Here is a 22066-nt window from a genome sequence, read left to right as displayed (position 1 = left end):
CCCGGCGGCGCAGGCGCAGTGGCGGCCGGAAGCGGCGTGTGGGCCGGCCGGGCCGCGCCCCCGCCCCTCCGCCCGTCCTCCCGGCCCGGCCCCAGCGCGCCGTGGCCCCGCCGAGATGCTGCCCCTCTCCATCAAGGACGATGAGTACAAGCCGCCTAGGCTCAACCTGCTCAGGAAGGTGTCCGGCTGGTTCAGGTGAGGGAGCGACTCAGGGCGGGCCGGGTGCAGGCGGGGCTGCGCCCGAGCCCCCGCGGAGGGGCCGGGGAAGGTGGTGCCGGGGGTGCCTGGGCCGCCCGGCGGGCGGGTCCGGCCTCCTGCCGCTGTTTCTGCGGTCGGTGACCCGCGGTGTGCTCCGTCCGTAGGTCCATCCTGGCGGACAAGACCTCCCGCAACCTTTTCTCCTTCCTCTGCCTCAACCTCTCCTTCGCCTTCGTGGAGCTGCTCTACGGCATCTGGAGTAACAGGTAGCGGGGCTGGGGGCGCGGGGCGGGCCGAGCGCGGCCCCAGCGCGCAGGAAGCGGCGCCTCCCGTCCGGCCAGTGCCACGTCTCCGCCCGGCAGGGCCGGGCCGGGCCTCCCGCCCGCCGTGCGGAGGGGCCGCTCGGCACAGCCTCGGGGCTGCTGGAGCGCTGCCCCGGCCGGGAGCGCTCCCGTGGGCAGCGACCGGCTCGGCCGCCCCTCCGCCGGGGCCCGGCGGCGCGGGGGCGGCGCGACTCGGCGCCTTCGGGAGGAATCCTGTTTGGAACTGCTGTCGTGCTCGGCTGTGGGTTGAGGAGGAAGCCTGGCCTTGGCCCGAGTTACAGTACTCGAGGGTTGTAACCGTTTTGTGCTGCCACTTGCCACAGACATCCTCTGTTTGGGAGGAATTTGTAGGTTCCTGGGTTCCTTCCTCTTTCCGAGGAAGAAAAAGGAATTAGCACATCCAGGTATAATTAAGTGGTACTTTACACAGTTCATAAATTCACATAGGTGGAAAAAAAAAAGGAGAGACTTGACTAAATTGCTATTGAAAAGTCTGCAGTGCAATATAAGCAGAAGTGCAAAGTAACTTCTGTACTGATGTATGGTATACAGGTAGACAGTGGTGCTAGTGTCAGTCATGCTTCATTCGTGATAGAGAAGTTGTTTTATGGTGGTATTTCACTCTCTTTTGTCTATAGTTCAGTTTAGAGTGGACTGGCTTGGAAATGTCAGTTAAGCCCAGCAGTGTTCTTCCATAATAGACTTAAAGTAGTCCTTGCCAAAAGCTGTAGTATGGACACCAATTACTGAGACTCTTCTTTTTAAGAGTCTTGGGTGAACGCAGCAATGTGGATTTGGAAACAGTTGCATCCTAACACCATGTTTTTCTGAATCTCTCAAACTACACTATAAAATCCTTAACTTTTATTACAGTAATTAGTCAAAGCTACAGTGTATCACTAGTGAGCACGCAGTGTTATCTTGGGCACAGAATATTTTATTAGCACACAGACTATGTGTTTGGTTTTGGCTTTGATGTTGATTCACTTTGCAGTTTTGTGAGGGTTATTATGTGCAGAGTCTGAGTATGGATGTTTTTTTCCTAATAACTCAGAAGATGTAAATATATTTCTCTATACTCTTTGGGTATAAAGTGGTTTATGTTCATGTGAGTTTGTTCTGTCTTTTAAGCATAATTTTTTTCATAGTGGGACCTAAAAAAGTCCTGTGTATGAGGTAACTAGTAGTGACACTTGGCAGTTTGTCACTGTGGAATTTAGCAATTGCAGTTGAGAAGGTTTACTGATTTTTTTTTTCATAATTGAGATTAAGAATTGTGATTTGCATTAGTTTTGTTCATTATTTCAAGTCACTAATTTTGGGTATCTCTAAGCCTAGATTTTGGGCTAGAACAAAACAGTGTCTTAGCAAGCACCTCTTTAGTAGAGAGTGGTAGCAGAGATTATGATGAGGAATGCCTTCAGTCAAAGCAGACAGTTCATACTGTGGAAGAACAAACACATAACAAGCAAACAAGGAGCTGTATAGGGAAAATTATTTCTTCATTTTGCAGAGCACAGCTCCGTCGTTCCCCACGTGAGAGATTACCTTTTGTTTGCCAAGCAGGTTGCTTCCTGAACTCACATAGCTGGTTTGTCATTTATATGATCATCCTAGAAATAATTTGGAATGCTGACAATCTTGAAGCACAGAAAACAGAGCTGGATATGGTATTTTGCTAGCTGAGAGCTTGTTTAAAGTTGAAATCTGCTACTTGGGCTGTTCTGTTTTGAAATCCTATTACATGCTCTGGTGGGGAGAAACAGTTTTTCCCCTGCAGTTATAAAATGGTAAAATGGGGGGGCTGCATGGAGGCACCGGCGCAGCGCAAACTGCGCAGCGGGACGAGCGCGGGGGCGAGCACGAGACAACAGCCCCGTTCCCAAACCATCACGGCGACACCCGAGGGTGTAATCACACTTGTGTCATTTGGTATTAAACTTGTGTTATTAAATGAGCTGTGGAAGTGTCCTCATTTAGACACTGTAGTTTATACTCTGGATGATGTGCTCCATTTCTAAACACAGTTCTTCCATACATCCCATGTTGCTAATGGTTGACTGAATCACTTGTTTACTTTAGAAATCACTTTGCACACATTTTTTTAAAAAGTCTTGTTAATTTATAGGTCACTTAAAAAAAGCCTCAGATGACATGAGATTGGCCTCTTACCAGGCTTCCTGCCACTTGTGCAGCTAAATCACTTACAGCTGTACCCATGATCCAGAGCATGGTTATGCCATGTGGTGAACTGTGCTGCAGACACAGGCTATGCTGTTGATAAATCCACATGCCTCTGGTCACCTGGAGTTGTGAGCTTAGGTCTTGAAAGCAGCACAGCTGTGCTGGTGTTGCACCTACTGTGAGTCTTGCCTTGCTGAGATTTGCAGGTGTGAGCACAGTGCCATGGTAACTTGCTGTATGATTTCTAGTTCTGGAGCTAGTATGGGATTTTGTTTCAGTAACAGCCTTTACATACTTCTCTTTCCCAGGAGACTACTGGAAAAAAAACACACCAAAAAGAGGCCTCGGAAACCATTAGCTATCTCTGTTTAGCCATGCTTATTCCTCCCATTTCAAAATCATTACAACTTAGTGTTACTGTCACCCTATTTACCTTCTACCTGAATGTTTGGTGTGTTTTGTGGGTTTTTTCCCCCCACTGAATCTTCCTTATCAAGGAACCAAATCTAAAGTGATGAGTTTCCCTAGAGATGTCACCTGGTTTGGGGCAGGGGGAAGCTGTCACCAACACCCTTCAAGAATTCCATAGCAAATTCCATTTTACTACTTCATAGGCATCCAGCTAAAACATTTGGGTTTAACTTTTAAAGTTTGTTCAGAACAGCTTTATCTGTTTCCTGCTTTGGTAGCTATAGCACCTAAGGACAATTCATCATGCCACATCTTTCTGCCTTAAATGTTGCAGTTGTGTGTATATATAACTCTGTATGTGTCCCTAAAGTATATATGTAAATATATAGATTGAGACACTTGTTCTCTCTCCTCTCTTCCAAACCTGCTTCTTCCACAGTTGAGTGTTTCATGTGAAACATTTCAGATTAATTTTGTAATTGTTTTTGGTCAGACTCATGGTTTAGTTTTTTTAATGTGAGGTAGTTGGAACTCTGGCTAATGAAACTTTTTGTTTGACTTCAGTGTGAAAATGTGGCTGTCTTCTAGAACTTGTTACTACCAGTAAACGCTTCTTGTTCTCCAGTTTCCTGAGTTGTGTACATAATTGTTCTTAGACAACCAAAGGATTGGGAAAATGAAACTTTTGGGATGACTGTAGTGAAAAATGCTCATCAGTACCTCTGTATCAAATGTCTTTCCAAATATGAAGCGAATTATGTGTTTCAATTCACATACTTCCTTCCAGACTTACAGAACCTGTTTATGAGTAATTTAGTTAACTTTGGCAGCTGTTGTGTGTACTGTTAAAGCCAGTTTACCTATAGCTTACAAACTGATATGAGTTCTACTGACCGAATAACTCATGAGCTAATTTAGCTTGCTTTGAACTTTTTAGCATGCTGTTTTACCCTACACTTTAACTGTGTTTGTCAGTCAAGACTGTAGTTGTGCATTGGTCTTTGAAATAAATCCTTTAAGATATGATCTTTCAGCTTGTGCTTCATTCAGCTTCTAGATCTAAGAGGAGTGTGGATCATCTAGTCAATGCCTTGCAGCTGCTAAGGCAAAGATTTAAGGTTGAATTATGTTAGCAAGAGTTGTGCCTGTGGGTAGATCTACTCCAGAGGTTTTGGTTTGTGTCAGGGGAACCCACCTTTCACTAGCACCAAAATCATATGCTAGGAGGATTTTTTTGCCAAGTGCTCTTCCAAAGTGCCTTTCCTAAGCTGACAAAATCAATTTTGGCATTATATTTGTGTTGGTGATGAACTGTGCATTTCTCTGTGCTAGCAAAACCATGCCTGAAGCTTAGAAACGGAGTGTATTCTGCTAGTGTGTAAAAGATAATTGGCTGTAGATTTTTTTTCGTGTTCAACATGTGGAACATAACATTTTTTTCTTATTCTCTTTCAGTTTAGGTCTAATATCAGATTCTTTTCATATGTTTTTTGACTGTACTGCTCTACTGGCTGGATTAGCAGCTTCAGTTATTTCAAAATGGAGGTCAAACGATGCTTTCTCATATGGGTAAGAAACTTCAGGCTGTTACCTTGATGTACTGTAATAACTGTTTAGGCAGTCATTTTTCACTCTATAAACAAAACCTCTTTTTGCAGAACATGGAAAAGCTATGTTGAAAGTGTGGGGGTTTTTAAGGTGAGTTATGTAAACCTTTAAGTTAATATTGCCCTAGAAATAGTAAAAATTGCTTTTGGGGAGAAGTTTTATCCCTTCAAGATCTCTGTGATCACACTAGTGGAAACAAGTTATACAGGAGAAAGGTACCCTGCCCTGTCCTGTATAAATGGCACCAGTGAAGAGCGAGAGCTGCATCCTGGGTTTGTCCTCGCAGTGCATGAGGAGTGTTACAGGGGCTTTGGCTGCTGCTGTCCCATGCCTTCTTTGAAACAGAAAGTTACAGCTGAAAGGAGCTAAGTCACAGAGATGCTGCATCTGAGATTATAAGCTGTGATTCTTGGAATCAGTAGGATTTAACATCTGCCATTTGTGGCTGCCATTAATCCGGATCCTCAAGGCCGAGGTGTCATCCCATCCTGCCCTTGGTGGATTTAGTTGCCGCAGCTGGTTCTGTTTGAGGGTCACTTGGTTTCACTGAACATTGCAGTTCTGCCCTATAAAACAATACTGGTGGTACAATATTATTAATTGGTAATACTGATTAACAGCAAATGAGGTGTAACATAGGTGCTGCACTCCCCATAACGTTACTGACCCCGGTGTCATCATTTAGCTTCAGCTGTCTTGCTTAAGTGTGAATCCTGTAGTTTGAAACTTAAAGCACAGTTTAATTAAGGTGGAAACTCCAGTGTGCCCAAAAATCAGTTTATGAAGAATCATACTATGAACTCAATTGCAATGAAAGCAGGTTCTGTATTAATTACTGCTCTTCATTTAAACAACTGGTGTTCCATTTATTAGAGAACAGCCACAATTTATTAAGTTCGATGTTTGCTACATGGAAATTACACGTTATTCTAACCTGGCAGTTTTTTATTGTCAAAATTTGATGTTTGAAATAATTAATTTCTACTTAAAACTTTCACTAGTAATCCCCCTTCTAGATGGGAAGCAAATTAATGTATGTCATTTTGATATTATACAAAACTTTACGTCAGAAGACTTCGATTACATCTTGCATGCTTATCTTAGTTTGTGGCTTCCCCAAATATATCTTTATACCACAACTTCCAGTAGAGATGATCTTAAATGGAAAGATTTTGACATATTGAAAGATTCTTTTCATGTAGAGCAGGTAATAGATGATGTGGATCAGGTAGTGTTTGTCAAAATACAACTTAATCCATTTCATACACTTATTCTTAGTTTATATGCTGCATCTTCCATTTAGCAAATTCCTCTGTAATACAGCTGTTTGAGAACTAGAAGATTGCACTCCAATCTCTTAAGTTCCACTTCTAAATTTCAGGATTTAAATGAATGTGGTAATATCTGCTATTGCTTTTTCTGTTTCTTGCAGGTATGTTCGAGCAGAAGTACTTGCTGGTTTTGTAAATGGTTTATTCCTCATCTTTACAGCGTTCTTCATTTTTTCTGAAGGTGTTGAGGTACGTTATGAAGTAAATTACGCTGTCAATTGTCACATTTCTATTATTAATAGGGGTGAAATTATTGAGTTTAATAATTTGATTAGGTTCATAATTTATTAAAAATTGGTGATTTGAACAGAGAATAGGCCATCTGAAATTGCTGTTTTGGGACACAGAAACCCAGCTTTTTCAGTGTATCTGTAGTGGCTTCTTAAATGGTGTATTTTGTTTACGTGTAAAGATTCTGTGAAATGTAGTCTGTCCTTTTTTTCAGCCAGTTAAGTGTGTCGTAGAAAGATCTTCACTTTTCATTGTTGAAGGACAAATGAGGCCAAGAAGGAAAGGCCCAAAGTAGCCACTCAGAGGAGTTAGTCATACGTCACATTCTGTGAAGAAGTTGGACTAACTTGTTAAAGATAGAGCACTATCCTCCAAATCCTGAAGTCTGATATAAATGGCAAGTAGTAATAACCTAGAGATCTACAAGGGCTCTTTTCTCAATTTTTTTTTACACGATCATTCAGGTGATAATTTCAAGATTGAAATTTAGACATTAAGGGCAACATCGAGGATTAAGAGTAAAACTGATAACTATTTCAGATCAGCTTACATTAATGCTTTTACTTTTTAATGGGAGATAGACTATAAATTGGTTTAGACTTCTACTTCATAAGACGTTCTAGTGAATTTTTCTTTTTTTAATAAAGAACTGGGAAGAGCTTTCAGGAACAGATCTTCTGCATTGATAAGCCTATCAATACCTTAGAATCAGTACAAGCTAGGCTGAAATTGCCTATAAGCTTGGGAAAACTTCAAATCTAGAAACAGGAAAAAAACTTAATAGAAAAATTAAAAGCTGACTGGTCAAAGGTATTGTTGAAACATAGTTCTCTTCTGGTCTTAGCCCCTATGGGAAGTATTCCCTTTCCTTGTGATGGTGACTTCTTTTCTCGTTGTTGCTTTAAAGTTTTACATCTGCTGGAAGTTTCATTGTCCTGCTATTGCCTGTTCCTTTCATTCCTGTGGAGAGATGGTGAATGTTTATCTCCTCTGTCAACTGTAATTTATGCTTGTCAACACTTGAGATGCAAATTGTGTTAGGTCTATAATGTCTCATTGAGAAAAAAATTCCAAACAAAGTAGGTAAAAAGGAATTTAAAAAACAAAAATCAATATAGATTTTAGAAGTTCTAAAAAATGTCACAGTTTGTTCTCAGTCTTCATTTAATTCCCCTCATTGCCTCACTCTTCTCAGAAGAAAGGGAGAAATAGTGGAAGTTGTTTAGGTGACTTAGGCAATCCACATACTGCAGCAGACTTGAATGTTTTCATGTGGTGTTGAGCCACATCCCACAGCAAAACGAAATCTTATGATAACAGTTAGGTGGACTATCAGAGTATTCTACTGTACTGTCAGAGCTTTAATAATAAAATTTCAGCTTCAGACAATAAGAATTAGTCTATCATCCCAAAAACTGGTAGTCCTGAGTAATTTTTAATTATGTCTGTACATATGTTTGTATGAGAGTGCTCCTGTATCTAAGTAGTTTTTTCAGCACCTTTTAATAATGTAAAGAAATTGTAAAACTCTACATTTGTGCTTTGTTTTGTTTTTGTTTTTTTGTTTAGAGAGCACTTGAGCCTCCTGATGTGCATCATGAGAGACTTCTTCCCGTTTCTATACTAGGATTCATTGTAAATCTTATAGGAATATTTGTTTTTCAGCATGGAGGTCACGGGCATTCACACGGAGCTGGTAGGATGTCTGTAACTTCCAGTACTGTTTCCTTCCTAACCCTGTGTTCCAGAACCTTATAATCTTCCAGTGAGAACCCCAGTATTAAATTTTAATGTCTTTTTAGTAGCAATCCTAGCAAAGTGTATATTTGACTTCTGACTTCTGTGTTTTGTCACTAGCCCTAGTCACTGTTGTACTTCTCATGCTAATATCCATTAACTGGAACACTTAGAACTCTAGAATCTGCTTGCTGGAACAGCCACTCTTCTGCACCTTGTTGAAAGAGATTTGCAGAGTGTCTTTTGGAAAAAATTAAGCTGGACTTAAACAAGGTTGTGGCTGAAAAATTTAGAAGACATTGTCTGAACCAAATTTTAAGCATGGGATGATTCAGCTTCAGGTGCTTCTCAACTCAGGTGTCTTTGAATTGAAATGCAGAATTTATTTGCCTAAACATATGTGGTGAACACTTGGGTTTTTTTCTGCAAAGCCTATTGGTGTCTCATTCAGTATAACATATAAACTTACATAGTCTAGTGGAAGAAAACAGTCTTTGTCTTTAAGCAGCAATCTAAGCTTGAATTTTGAATGCATGAACAATAGCCCATTTCTGGTTTCTTAAAACAGCTGTTTTTAATGTGATCGTATCTAATTATGTGAACATTTTTCAAATTGTACTAAAAGTGTAGCACAGCTTCTCAGAAGTGGGAATGCATAAAAGCACTTCTCAAATCAGTTATATTTTAGTGTGTCTGTGTATGCATATACAATTTATATACATGTATATATAAAATATGGCTGCACAGCAGAGCTGTAGATGACAAACAGTTTTGTTTTGTTTCCTAAGTTATTTAAAGTTGTACCTTAAGATGACCCAAAAGGCAAATAGATTTTGAGTGGCTTAGAAACAAATGTAAGCGTACTTTAATTCATTATTTAAGTTCATACTCTGATGGTGGTATTTGTTTACAGGGCATGAGCACAGTCATTCTCTGTTTAATGGTGGTCTCGGCCATGGGCACAGCCACGGAGGTCATGGGCACAGCCATGAACAGAAACATGCCCATGGACACAGTCATGGTCACGGCCATGGGCACTCTCATGGTCAGGATTATTGTCATGGTAAGTACTTAGTTAATGTCCTAGACCATCTTGACTCAATCTAAATGTGCTACTAATGATTTATTGGAAAAAAAAAAAGAGAGGGTGCTGGCAGCTTGTTGTGATCATACATGGAAGTAGTTTCATCAAATGTGTAGTATGCTGTGCCGCTGCCTTGTGTCGTGGCTCATTTTGTGTGTCACTTGCAGTAAGTTCAGTGTTAGTTTTTAAAGGCTGTGATTTACCTGTGGTTTTTGAATGTTCACCTTAATGTTATGTGTTGGCAGAGGGTGGAACAGCTGTATGCGATGGCAATATAATGAAATTATCAAGTGCTCAGCTTCAATTTTTTCATTTAAATCAATAGGCAAAGTTAAGCTGCTTTGCTAGTGTTCTCCATTTGAATAATCTTACAGTTCAAGATATTAGAAAATATGAACACACAAACTTTGAGTACTTATGGATTGTTAGTTGTACTTGGTTTGTGATTTCAAATAAGATTTACCCTGTCTTGTGTAGTTGTAATCTGTTTTAAAAAGGTGGTTGTGAAAAAGGTGCTTATTAACTTAGCTATGTTTAAATCTTTTCTGTAAAGGCAAACAATCTGGGAAGAGATGTTCGCGCAAAATATGATCAGTAGCCTTTGTTATGGGAGAAGAGGCAACCTATTGAAACAGTGCAGATGAAAGCCTTGTGGTGCTGCAGGGTTGTCAGTCCTTCCTGCCTAAGCCATAAACTAGGATCTGATGTGACTAAAAATGTGCACATTCAGAGCAGGGAATAGTGTTGCAACTTGCAGACAGGAGGTGACAGTGTAAAAATATTTACTTGTCTCTTCCTTGCTGTTCTTAGCAGAAAAGTGGTGCTTGTTTTCCAGGAGTTCTCCTGGAATTTGGTTGGAAAGTAGGAGCTCCCCACTTCTGCTTCTTCCTTGCTTTCCCCACACTGCCCACCCCAGCAGAAGAGTGAATGTAGCTGTGTTGTGCAATTTGATATTCAAGTCAACTTTTGTGTAATGTATTGTGTATCCTCACTAGAAGTCATTTGCTATCCTTTAACAAGTTTTTCGTAACATATCTTTCTAGTGTGTTCCACAGAGGCATTAATCTGCTTGGATGAGAGGATTTTTTGCTTAGTTCTACCTTCTCCAAGTCTTATCCTTGTTGTTGTGCAATTAGACATTTCCAAAAGGAAGACCATAACAGAATGTACCACTAGAGAGAGCCTTTGTCTAGGTTAACGTGTCAATAATTGTCTTCACAGATGACCATTCTCTTGAAGCAGTGGCTGGATCCAGCAAACAGATTTTACAAGGTATGATGACAATAAGTATAATGGTTTATTGGTTTTATCATGGCCTGCCTGTCATTCATTTGTTTTAGAGGGTTGCTCTGGATAAATGCCACATTTTTCTTAGAGGAGCTATTCTATGAAATCTCATTCCCCTGTAAACAGAGCAGTGCTGTACCCTGTGCATGTGTAATTCACTGAAGTGTAAATGTAATGCAGTGTCAACACAGTTTAAAAGAGAGATCCCAAAATCTGGAATTCAGCTTCTGTTACTGGTGCTGAAAAATCAAATAATGAAAAACTAGGAAAGAGTGGTTAAAAGCAGAAACCTAAGGACCCTAATTGAAATGTATGTTCTGGAAAATGAAGAACAGTATGATTAAGATAGAATGTATTTGAAAAATGCAGATAGATATAATTGTTAAAGAGTATCTAAGCTTAAAACTTATCTTTCATCAAGCTCTTAGAGTTGGTTTAAAGAAGATGGTAATTTGTGATGCAAAGACAATCACTTACCAGACAATCATTCACAAAGACAATCACCAGCAGATCAATGTCCGGGGAAGTCTCTGAGCAGCTATTTTGAAAAGATAGCACCTCAGTTTTTTTGCTGAGCATGGTGTGAGATGGTGTGGAGTATCCCCCTGGTCTGTTTGGGTCACCTGTCCTGGCTATGTGCCCTCCCACCATCTTGCCCCCATCAGCCTACTTGCTCTGGGGGCAGTGAAGAAATGAAAGGCCTTGATGCTGTCTAAACCACAGCATCATGCAGGCTGCTGTGGAGAAAACCTGGCTCTGTCCCAGCCAGACCCAGTACAAATGTAGGCTTGGAAAAATCACTTAAGGGCTGATTTGTAGTTGGGTGTTGTTTTTACAAGAGGCTGGAGACTTGTGTTCAAAAACTGTTTCTGGGTGACTTCCCATTGTTGCCAGCAGAGAGCTCTAAAGGCTAAATTTTGGCTAGCTGTGAAGTACATCTTTGTATTTTAAGGCAGTGTTGTTCTTCAAAATAAGAGTGAAGTTTTTCATGTCTGCAGCAGTGTTTAATTCTCAAAACTATTTGTCTTGGATTTCTTTGCCAAATAACTTCTGGAAGATGTCATCAATGAAACAATAGCACGTTTCAAAGCTTTGCAGAGCTGTTTCTGTTAATAGTCTGTCCATCTTAGCACTGTCTGTAGGCATCAGGGAACGTGAGTTTCTTTACTATAATGTGAATGAAAAAAATCTAGCTGCATCTGTTAATTACTGTTTAAGTTGATAGCCATGCTATGAAATACCCCTTACTGCAAACTGAAGAAAAGAATGTAAATTCTTCAAGTGGACTATATTCTAAAAATATGTTAAAATCTTGTGATCACTTTGTGTGCTTGACCCAAAATTGACCACAAATTAAACAGGTATAAATCATGTTATCTAATTCTTGCAACTCTTCTCTGTAAAATGTCTTTGAAATACACTCTTTGAAATACATGTCTTTGAGAATGCCAAGTTGTAATGATATCAATTGATCTTTTACAGGTGTATTTCTACACATTGTGGCAGACACGCTCGGAAGTATTGGTGTGATCATATCTGCTATATTGATGCAGAACTATGGTCTAATGATAGCAGATCCTATTTGTTCAATGCTGATAGCACTACTTATAGGTGTAAGGTAAGCGTTGCTATCCCTGATATTTGGCAGTACTTCTGATGCTAGTTATAGCAGAAATTATAGCTCAGAAGAAAAGGTTTGTCTGTTATGCTGATGACTTCCAATGTTTGCTTTTCTTCTGAGAGGAGTATGTTATCTCTATTCTGTACAGCTGTTCTGATGAGCTCTTGTATGAGCTATTTTCTTTCCCTTTTCTACAGCTACAACTTTTGCTCTTAGATCTGCATATTTTGGCCATTTGCATAATACTACAAAAACGTCTTTCAGGTTCAAACTGTAGAAAGCTTCCTCTCTGTATTTAGTACATGCTTATATAAACCAATGTACTCCAGTAAATGGAGCAGAATGGCTTCAGGGCAGCAGAGTTGAGCCTGCTGGCACAGGATGTGCTCTTGTCCTTGACAAATCAAGGCTGGTAGGTTTTAATTTTTTTTTTCTTTCTCTGGTGAAAACTGTCTTTTCCTTTGTATTTGTACTCTGAGACATCCTTATTCCTTTAAAGACCTGATGGAAATGCTTCAAGTAGCTCTAGACTTTTCCAGTTGGTGCTTACCAAGATCACTGTAAATATGAAGCTATTTGGATTAGACTGGACAAGCAAATATTTCATTGAGTGACGCTGTTATTGAGGTTTTCTGGCAGCAGTTTCAATGGTGGAGCAGGGCAGCATGCCACAACTCCAGTTACAACCTAATAGCTGAACACCTTTGTCTCTTCAGCAGTGGTGAATGTCATCTAAACTGCAGCTACTTATGCTTATACCATGTACGGCATGTTTACAGCATATGCAGGGCAGCATTCACAGGATTATTGATGTGAATCTCCCTATTTATCAAAGTAGGGCAGCGTGCTTCAGACACAACGCCCACAGAAATCTCTCTGCTAGAGATCACGATTATCATTTTAATATACACTCTTAATATTAACTTAAACATCTTGTAATTTCATAAAGGACAAATTATTAGAAGCTACTTCTATTACTGAAATCTCAAAATGTGGGAAAGAAAATGTGCAGGTTACCAAGAGGGAAGAAACTATTGCTGAGGTAAAGGCAGTAGCTGAGTAAAACACGGGTTTCCATACACTTAGATTAGTGTACATAGATTAAATAATTGTCTGCTGTTTCAAAGGAATATTTGTCCGTTTTTTTCTGTGTCCCTTTTACTAGTTAAACCAACTTTGATAAGGTGAAGTGGGGTGAGAGTGTGGGTGTGCCGCAACAAGTGGACCCCATGCATGTTTAAAAATCAGGATCTTATCCATAATCAAAATCTTTATGACTCTAATACAGCAAGCATAGTTTTGAGTCAGAGATGCAAAAGCCAGTCTGATAAGGTTGTCCAAAAGTTTTAATGGCGTTTATGGACTTCACCCTGGTTGGAACTGTGTCCTCCCAAGTTATTGCTTAATGGTCTGATTTTGACCTAGAGTCTGCAGGGCATGAGTAGGGGGTAGGTTTGATCCTGGGCTCTTTTTTCCCTGGTGTTTTGTTTGTTGGTTTTTTTTGTTGTTGTTGTTGGTTTGTTGTTGTTGTTGTTGTTGTTAGTTTTTTGGGAGTTTGTGTTGTTGTTTTTTTTCTTTTAATCTGTATTCTTTCTATGATACTTATATATCGAAAGAAGGAATAAAGCCAGAACACAAATCCTTATTCCCTTTCGTGGAACTTTTGAGAAAGCAGTTGCAGGAGAGTGCAGAGGGAAGTCACTGCTCTTAATCCAGTGTTGCTTGTGTCTACCTGAGATAACTGTTCATTCATTCTTTTACTGAGTGTTTGCTTTGCTTCAAGGTTGGGGCAGTTCTCTCAGATTTACTTGAATCTTGCCTGCTTCTGTTAGTGGGTGTTCTCTGTTCAGGTTTCTAAAATGATGGTCACACTTGCCAAAAGAAATCACACAAATACCTGTGTAAGATGACTAAAAAGCTTACTGTTGCAGTATAAAGCTGTCCAGACTCTACTTTGTAACCTGCTTTGTCTTGTGCAGAGGCAGAAGGGTTGGGCAACGCTTTGCTTCCTCAGAGAGTCAAGCAGTGCTTTTAAATCAAATGGTTGAGCCTTGCTGTAGACAACATCTCTAATTAGTGCAAATTGTCAGCTGCTGACACGGTGTCTCTGTGTTACTCCTGTGACCCTTCACTAAGGCTGCTCTAGGGTGACATATTCTCTGCCTAACACCTCCTGAGTTAGCACAGAACATTCTGACTGCATAGTGAAAATCTGCTGTGGGATTTGAGTTTGCCTGGATGCAACCACTAGTATCTAATGAACTCTTCTTTAATTACTTTTGGTACTATCTCATGCAAGTGTCCATTTAATTATAAATAGGACATGCTTAAAATAGACAAGTCTGTCTTACTAACATTTTTAAGGTTGCTTTTTTTAACAAAAGTTTGACTATTTCATACTTGTTCAGGTTGACACTTGAAGTTTTTTCCAAGGTGTTGTCCTCATAATTGTATGTGCCTGAATCAATATACAATTTCTCAAGTCTCTAAACTGCTTTTAATATTTAAAACTAAATATTCATTTAGTTTTTAGCCTTAGCATGCTAAGCCTTATTCAGAAATGTTGAAGCAATTTTAGTGTTTCAGTCAGCTATGTGAAATTAGACACCACACAAAAGCCACAACACTAGTATAAATCAAGTTTGTCTGAAACCACTATTAGACCCACATGTTTCTTGAAAGGCACAGTAGACTAAATCTCATACTAGATTGCATAGGGTATGCAGACTACATATTAAGTGGTCAAAGAAATGAGGCAATATACATTTAGTGAAGTTGTTTCCATGGGTTATGTAATTTTTTTGCATAAAATCTAAAGCTTCTTGAACATGATATAATATGAAAGAGCTTTGGGGGGAGGGTGTGCCATACTGTTTGGGATATATGTTTGAGCTATAACAATATGAAAAAATTACTTTTTTAAATGAAGTGCTGCATTCTCTAAGATTCAGAAGCAATGTTTTATAGCAAAACTCCTTCAAACTACCATGTTTGTCATTGGTATTGTTTTAAGCCATTATTGCTAAATATCGTGCACTGCTTTATTTACAGGGTAATGGTACCTGCCAGCCTTGCTTGAGAGTCAAGGTACTATGTTGTTATGAGAACAAGCAATTCAAAATCAGTAAAGTAAATTTTAAACCTGTGATCCTTGTCTTGAGCAAAGCTTGCAGTCTGATTAAAATTGCCATTGCCTAGTAGTAAAATTTTATTAAAGTTCTCAAATAGGCTGACAGCCTTGGTACTGCAGATATGGATGGTGGTTGGGCAAAAAAAAGAATTTGGAAATCTGGCTGTAGATTTTCAGCTACAGTATTTGAAGAACCATAGCTGGTCTTGATCCTTAGCAATGTTTGTTTACCTTCCACAAAATCTATCACAAATATCCTCTCTTTTCTGTAGTGCTGAGAGCACTGAATGAATTTCCTGCTGTGCTCTGAGTGCAATGACTGTGAAAAGGGTTCTTTACCCAGTGTTGTTTTCAGCCGTGCAGTCTGAGATTATAGCAATGCCAGGGTCTTGCTAGCTATGCCTACAAAAACAGTGGCATAAACAGGATGGGACTGGAATGGGTACGAATATTATCTGAATGTGATGCAGGTTAATTAAGAGTTTGATGCTTTCACTCTTCATTTTTAATCAAGCCTTGTGTCACAGGCAGGCTGGATTTATCAGATTCATATAAATAGCTTTTATCTGTTTGAACACCTTTCACTTCTTCTGTAACAGTGTTATGTGCAACTGTGATGTGCTGTAACATTAGCTGCTTTTGCAGTTCTAGCTTTTTCAGAGGATATGTTTTTATCCCAAGTCTTGCTGTGGGTTAGCGCCTCTTTCAAATTCCATTGTCTTGTAAAAGACTGTGGTATTTTAGACTTAAGGCTTGGTAATCAAGAGACCAATGGAAAATTGAGTCTGCTTTAGCAGCAAAGTTTAAAGACTCCTTGTGCATGAGAAAGCTTTCCACTTGATGAGCATTCAGCATTATTTATTTTCCTCGATGATCTTATAATTTAAAACAAACAAGAGGGGAAGTACCAGTGCAATAGTTGCTGCAGAGACAGCCATATGTTTTTTTCACTAATGATTAATCCCCAAAAAAAAAAAAAAGGAAAGCTTTGTCAAATGCTCTGACCACATTTTCAGCCTGCTTGGTTTTGTCATCTTTCATAATGTTTTCTTCAGTCACAGAGATGGAACTGATATTTCTAGTGCCTCCTTGTGATTAAATATTACTGTGTTTAGTTAATGTTTGAGAAAAGAGCATAGTGTGTGGAGTTTTGGTTTTTAAATTAAAGGTTTTGTACTTAAGTAGTATGCATGAAACAATAGAAAACATCAGACATCATCAAACTGGATTCTGTTGTTTGTGGTGTTAGTTTGGCTTACAGTAAGACTGTCTTGTGAGATAGTATCCCGTTGGATGCAGAGGGTATCCATGGCCACCTGTGCTCTTAACAGCATTTGTGAGGGCCTGTCACATCACTGCAGCTGTCTTTTGGTCTTTTCAGCTTTTCAAAAGATGACATTTGCATCTGAACACTAAGACAGAGGGAGGAGGGTGTGACCCAGGATATGCTTCAACTTCACCAACAGTATCAAGCCACATCCTGATTTACCTCTGTTCTTTGGACTTTTAAGATAGTTTTGTTGCATAGCCTGTCTCTCCAAATGTACTGACAGTTAATTTCCCTTCCATCAGATAATGTACATCAGTTTTACCAAATAATGTAAATAAGTTGTGCAAATTAGACATTTTTTGTTAGATTTCTTTCCTGGCTTTTTTCACTCATAGTGGTATGTTTCAACAAAAAGGCAGGCTATTACATTCTCTATTCCTTTAGTTGTTTCCCTGGGGAAAAATATGCAGCCTGTGTGTGTGTGGCTTTTAAAGCCTTTGGGTGCCTATGTTACAGGGACCTTGTTAAATTTATGGAGATGGAGTTGGTGTTCAAAATTCCTGCATTCAGTTTGCATCCTGAAGTTGTGTATTGGTCTTTCAAGGTTTTTATTAAGAAGCAAACCTGCATTTTAAATAGTGAGTTAAACTGAAATCAATTCATCAGTGGAGTGTTTTGGCAGCTCCAGCTCCCCTTGATATAATGCTTGTGACATGGACATTATTTAGTGAGATGGGTCCATTAATAAGAGTACCTTTTTTCCCCTAAACTTCTGTAATCCACTCTAGAATGTGACACTCCAATTAAGCTTCCTTTAGACAGATTGACAGTTATTGCACTGCTAAATGTTTATCTTGGTGACAGGTCCAGTTTAGGCAACTCCTGCGTGTCCCTAATTGCTTCTTCCTATTTCTGAACTGATGCCTTGGTAGCAGCACAACTGTGTGAGGCCATGTGATGGAGTGCACCAGGCAGTGACTTTGGCTGGAACCACCATTGTGCCTGCAAGAAGACTTAATTTTAGGATGGTGGTTTTTCCAGAGGTTCATTAGACAGGAGTCACACACCCTCTAAGTCCCTCCCTCCCCTGGCTAAGGTTTAGCCAAGGGGTGAGCTGAGCAGTCAGTCAGCCATCACTGCTTCCATGGACTAATGGAACCATCTGTTTAAAACTGGTTAGGTCACATTGTCCACCATCTGCAAATACACAGCTGGTCTGTGCCATGCATTCCACATCACTTCATGAGATTTTAAACTAAGTTTCTGTGGTTTTCTCTAAGAACTAGCCCGGTTAATCTCTTACAAATGTTTTCGGTGTGCTTGCAATCCTGTCACTCTGTGTGCTGCAGCTGTGATGCCAGTGCTGAACTCTGAAATTCAGCTTACCATTTCTGAAATATATAGTCACTTTTGGCCCAGAGTGTTCGGTGACTTGTATGCTCTTGAAATTAAATTGCTATTTAAGCTTTAGTGTTGGGTTATAGATATTTGTTATCCTCTTGAAAATAATGCTGTAGAATGCTGTACTGAACCAGGCATGGTGCACTATTCCTAAACAAAAAAGGCAAAAAAGGTACCATGCTGAATACTTAATAAGAGTATAACTTTTTAGTGGTAGCTTCAGGGTATGGGCTTACTGGTCTCCTGGTTTTATTAAAAAAAAAAAAAGTAATAACAATAAAAAAGGGTATTAAATGTCTACTTAGTTATCTGATTAAGCAAGACCACTTGGCCAAGAGGGAACCTCTAATTTCTTCCAAATGTTTAACCCCTGAGTTTGGATGAGACCCTACAGTTAGTTCACTGCAAGAATATGCAAAGTTGTCTGTTTCTGACAAATTAACTTTGTTATAGCTGGACTGCTCCACACTGATTTCATTTTATGATTGCCCCATTATTATCTTAGTTCATAAGAAAAATATGCCTTAAGCCAAACGCAAAGGCAAAACCCATTGCAGTTGAATATTGTTATGATTACTTGTGAATGATTTGCCATTGAAGTAGGTTTTGAGCTATACTTATCAGCTGCTTTGTTGTATAACTTCTAAGATACTAAGACATCTCATCTCAGATCCCATGATTAAACTATTAGTCTTTTGTGATCAGCCACTGGGTAGGGTAGTTCTGTGGAAAATGTGAGGGAGAAGTAATCCTGCCTTTGGTAAGACACCACAGCAATTTTGTAAATCCTTCTATTTTCTGTACTAGGTTTTCATGGCAACACTCTTAGCTTCTAGTGGAACAACTAAAGAAGAATTTCTCATGAGTGTTAAGGAATCTTAGGTTGCATCTTCTGAAAATGTAATAATAGCTGATTTCCTTTTTTCTTTCTAGCATTGTTCCACTTTTAAAAGAATCCATTGGGATTTTGATGCAGCGAACTCCTCCTTCCTTGGAAAATGCCCTGCCTCAGTGCTACCAGAGGGTGAGCTCTTAAGCCATTTTTGCTCATCAAGCTGCTGGCTTATTGAGCCTCAGCTGTGTGTATGAGGATATTTTATGATGTGTTTTCAATAATGCCTGTAAAGGTTCTTTAGAATATACAAATGGAGGTACTAGTTTAATTAATGTTTTCCTGAAGTCCCAAATTGTATGTAGCTTCTCCTTTGTTTGTGTTTTAAAAATGTGCTATGTTAGTGAAGAAAAATAGAACCTGAAGCTTTCCTCCCAAAGTCTTCTGTGCTTATACAAAGTGCAAAATGTTTTTCTGTTTTGTTCAGTTTCTGTCTCCCACAAAATCTAGTTCTTAGTAGTGTGAGGTGGAGTAACATTGGAAGTGTATTTGAGTATACATAGGTTACTCTGGATTTGACCTGTTCTCCTGTTTAGCTAATGTATTACAGTGTCATGACCTGAGTGCTGAAGTGTCTTTGCAAAGTTAATATGAAGCACTTGTAGGAATGCTGTCTGCCCTGGGGGAGTTACAGATTGTAATTGGTCACTTGGAGGGTTTGCTAAAATTGGACAGAGGAAAAAGAAGGGGGTTGGCAGGACAAACCTAAGCCCTTACAGAATATTTACAGAAGCGTTAATGTATTAATATAAATTATATATGAATATGTTTTCACTGAAGTTAGAATCCCACAGATTTTTTTCATGGCAGAATTCCCACATTTGCAAAAATTGCAGTTTTAATTGAATGCCCTCTCAAATTCAGTAACTGACTTTTTTCTTTTGGACACCTATTTTCAGAAATGGTTTCAGTAAAATACATGTAGAATGTAAATGCATGGTACAAAATCGTGGCATATACACAAATCTGAATGATTTCACCTTCCTTAGGGTAACCGAGGTAGTAATGAGAAATTTTGCTAAAAGATCACAGTTTGCACAGTGAACTAGAAGGAAAAGAATGCATTGGCTTTTATAATACTTTCTGTAAAAAAACACAGTACAGACAAATATTTTCTGAAATACATTTTCTGAAATTTGCCTGTATTTTTAGGTGCAGCAGTTGCAAGGAGTTTACAGTTTACATGATCCACATTTCTGGACCCTCTGTACTGATGTTTACATAGGGACTTTGAAATTATTAGTAGCTCCTGATGCTGATGGAAGGTGGATTCTAAGCCAGACTCACAATATTTTTACTCAGGTATGTCTTAGTGGAAATCACATCTCAAAACATAAATTGCCTGTCACGTGATGTGACATTGTAATTCTTATCAAGCAAAATTAAGTGTTTCTGGGTTTGGAATCTGTGTTTTGAAAAGCTTCTCTGCTCCAGCTGTATAGAACAATTTCAAAATACTCAGTTGTGTAGATGGAATTACTGTACCTCTCTGCATTCGCTTTTGATGCCACTTTATGGAAATAACACCTCAGGTGCATCAAATTGGGTTGACCTATATTGACCTATGAGGAACCAAGAAAATAGCCGAGGCTTCCCTTGGGATAGGGCTTCCAACCAGACTGGACCTATTCAAGCTTTTCACTGCACTGGCTGCTTGCACATGTGATGACTTTCTTGCCAAAATCATACTGTAGAACTGGTTTGAACAACAAATTCCTGTGTTACACTCTTGTGCTTAGCTTCATTTTAAAGCGACAGCTCTTCAAGCAGCTTACTTTTCAGGAAGTTAAACTTGTACAAAGGAAAGTAAGAATTGCTTTTGTGCAGCTTCAGGAATGGCAGTGATTTAGGATGAATCAGAGAAGGTAATGTAGCAAAGCTAATGCTAATATATCATTACTTGACTGTGTGAAGAACTCTGTATTCACACTGTGCTCTCGATGTGCTAAATGTGGGAGATGAATTACAGATAAATAAGACATTGAGGGTTTTTTGCTAGGTAAGTACTGATGTTCAGGACAGGTAAATTGCTTTGGCTTTACTGGGTTTTTAACTCTCCTTCCCTTTTCCATAGGCAGGAGTAAGACAGCTTTACATACAGATTGATGTTGCAGCCATGTAGTGAATTTCTGGAATTGTGCTGTTGGACCAAAGTTTTCAGTACTGTACTGGTACAACAACCTACTTCTCGAGACAGAGCCTGCCTCCACCACTGTTCTGGAATCAACTGAATACATTTCTGCCCTTGGGCTATGGGTGGAGTTCACTTCTAAGGAGTAAATATTGAATGAATGTTATGGACTTGGGATCTTGGTTTTTTTGGGGCCCTCAAACTTTTAAGTTTTTGAGGGTTTTTACTTAATAAGATTGCGGTACTGGAAACCCTGTCATGTCTTCAGTAAAGCTGCTGAAACCACTGCTCATTCCCATAAAACCAGTGTTATTGACAATTGGAAACTTGTTTTGTAGATGATGTCACAATGGCTGACATGCTTCAATATAATTGTATGTTTGTACAATTGTTTGTACTTTGCAAACTTAATGAACCAAACCATATTGGGTTTTCAAAGTGCCTTTTATATCAGGAGAGCTATTTGCCAGCACAAATATGGAGCATCAAAGGGTTTTATTACTTTTACAAATAATCTTGTATGCAGTCTGATTATTTACTAGTGATGTATGGGGGGGGGTTGTGTACTTGCATAACTGTAGATGTTAGACTTCCATTATACTTGCATCTTACCAGACAGAAGAATTCTAAATGTAAAAGACAAAGCTGTTGTGAAGAGACTTGCTTCCAAAACAAGCTGGGTATTTTGTTACACATGTCTTGTGAAAATTATTTTAGTCAAAATATTAAGATTTAACTCCAATTCTTAGTCTCTTCATACTGTTGAAAGTAATGAGACACTACATGATGCTACTCATGTTTATAGTCACTTAAGAAACAGACAGCTGAGGGAAGATGCTGGTGATGGAAGCAGTGCTTGAAGTTTTTTATTTTCCAAATCCTGATGGAAAAAACTAAATCTTGAAATTGTTTGTGAAAGCTTAAATCTCCTTGATTTTAATAGGTTGTAATTTTATTAAAGTGATTGGTGAGATAATTTTTGCCTTTCCAAATACTGAAAATAATTGTTCCTGGTGGCTATACCCAAAACGGAAATAAGGACCATGTTTCATGCTTAAGATTATGCTTTTCCCAGGTTGACAAGTCTGATATCTTTGACTATCTTACTGTAGCTTTTGTATGTTTTCATGGGGGAGAAAGTTCTTAGTGCAGCATGGGTTGGTTGGTTGGGTTTTTTTCCAGAAACATTAGTCTGTCATATTTTTCTAGCATTTATAATCATTTTGC

General features: G+C 39.2%; 1 protein-coding gene across 2 annotated transcripts; it reads left to right on the top strand.

The window, feature by feature from the left end:
* Positions 1 to 67: 67 nt before the first annotated feature.
* On the top strand, positions 68 to 21815 carry SLC30A7 (solute carrier family 30 member 7). 2 transcript variants are annotated; one of them, XM_027651575.1, is made up of 11 exons: positions 68 to 195; positions 363 to 464; positions 4572 to 4685; positions 6157 to 6244; positions 7856 to 7982; positions 8937 to 9086; positions 10329 to 10379; positions 11877 to 12012; positions 18750 to 18840; positions 19861 to 20010; positions 20783 to 21815. In XM_027651575.1, the coding sequence occupies exons 1-11, from the start codon at positions 116 to 118 to the stop codon at positions 20828 to 20830; spliced, it is 1137 nt and encodes a 378-aa protein (XP_027507376.1). In that variant the 5' UTR covers positions 68 to 115; the 3' UTR covers positions 20831 to 21815. The 2 variants fall into 2 exon arrangements, with proteins under 2 accessions (XP_027507376.1, XP_027507377.1); XM_027651576.1 differs by lacking the exons at positions 68 to 195; positions 363 to 464 and adding an exon at positions 750 to 925.
* Positions 21816 to 22066: the final 251 nt, after the last annotated feature.

Source organism: Corapipo altera, unplaced genomic scaffold (assembly GCF_003945725.1).
Source record: "Corapipo altera isolate COAL_440 unplaced genomic scaffold, ASM394572v1 57, whole genome shotgun sequence".
Lineage (NCBI taxonomy): Eukaryota > Metazoa > Chordata > Aves > Passeriformes > Pipridae > Corapipo > Corapipo altera.
The sequence above is the reverse complement of the archived record's forward strand: the minus strand, read 5'-3'. Positions and strand labels throughout refer to the sequence as shown.

Coding starts and splice junctions, on each gene's coding strand:
- SLC30A7 (XM_027651575.1), top strand. CDS start 116: ATGCTGCCCCTCTCCATCAAGGACGATGAGTACAAGCCGCCTAGGCTC. Junction 9,087..10,328: donor TGGTCAGGATTATTGTCATG/GTAAGTACTTAG, acceptor TTGTCTTCACAG/ATGACCATTCTCTTGAAGCA. Junction 12,013..18,749: donor GCACTACTTATAGGTGTAAG/GTAAGCGTTGCT, acceptor TTTTCTTTCTAG/CATTGTTCCACTTTTAAAAG.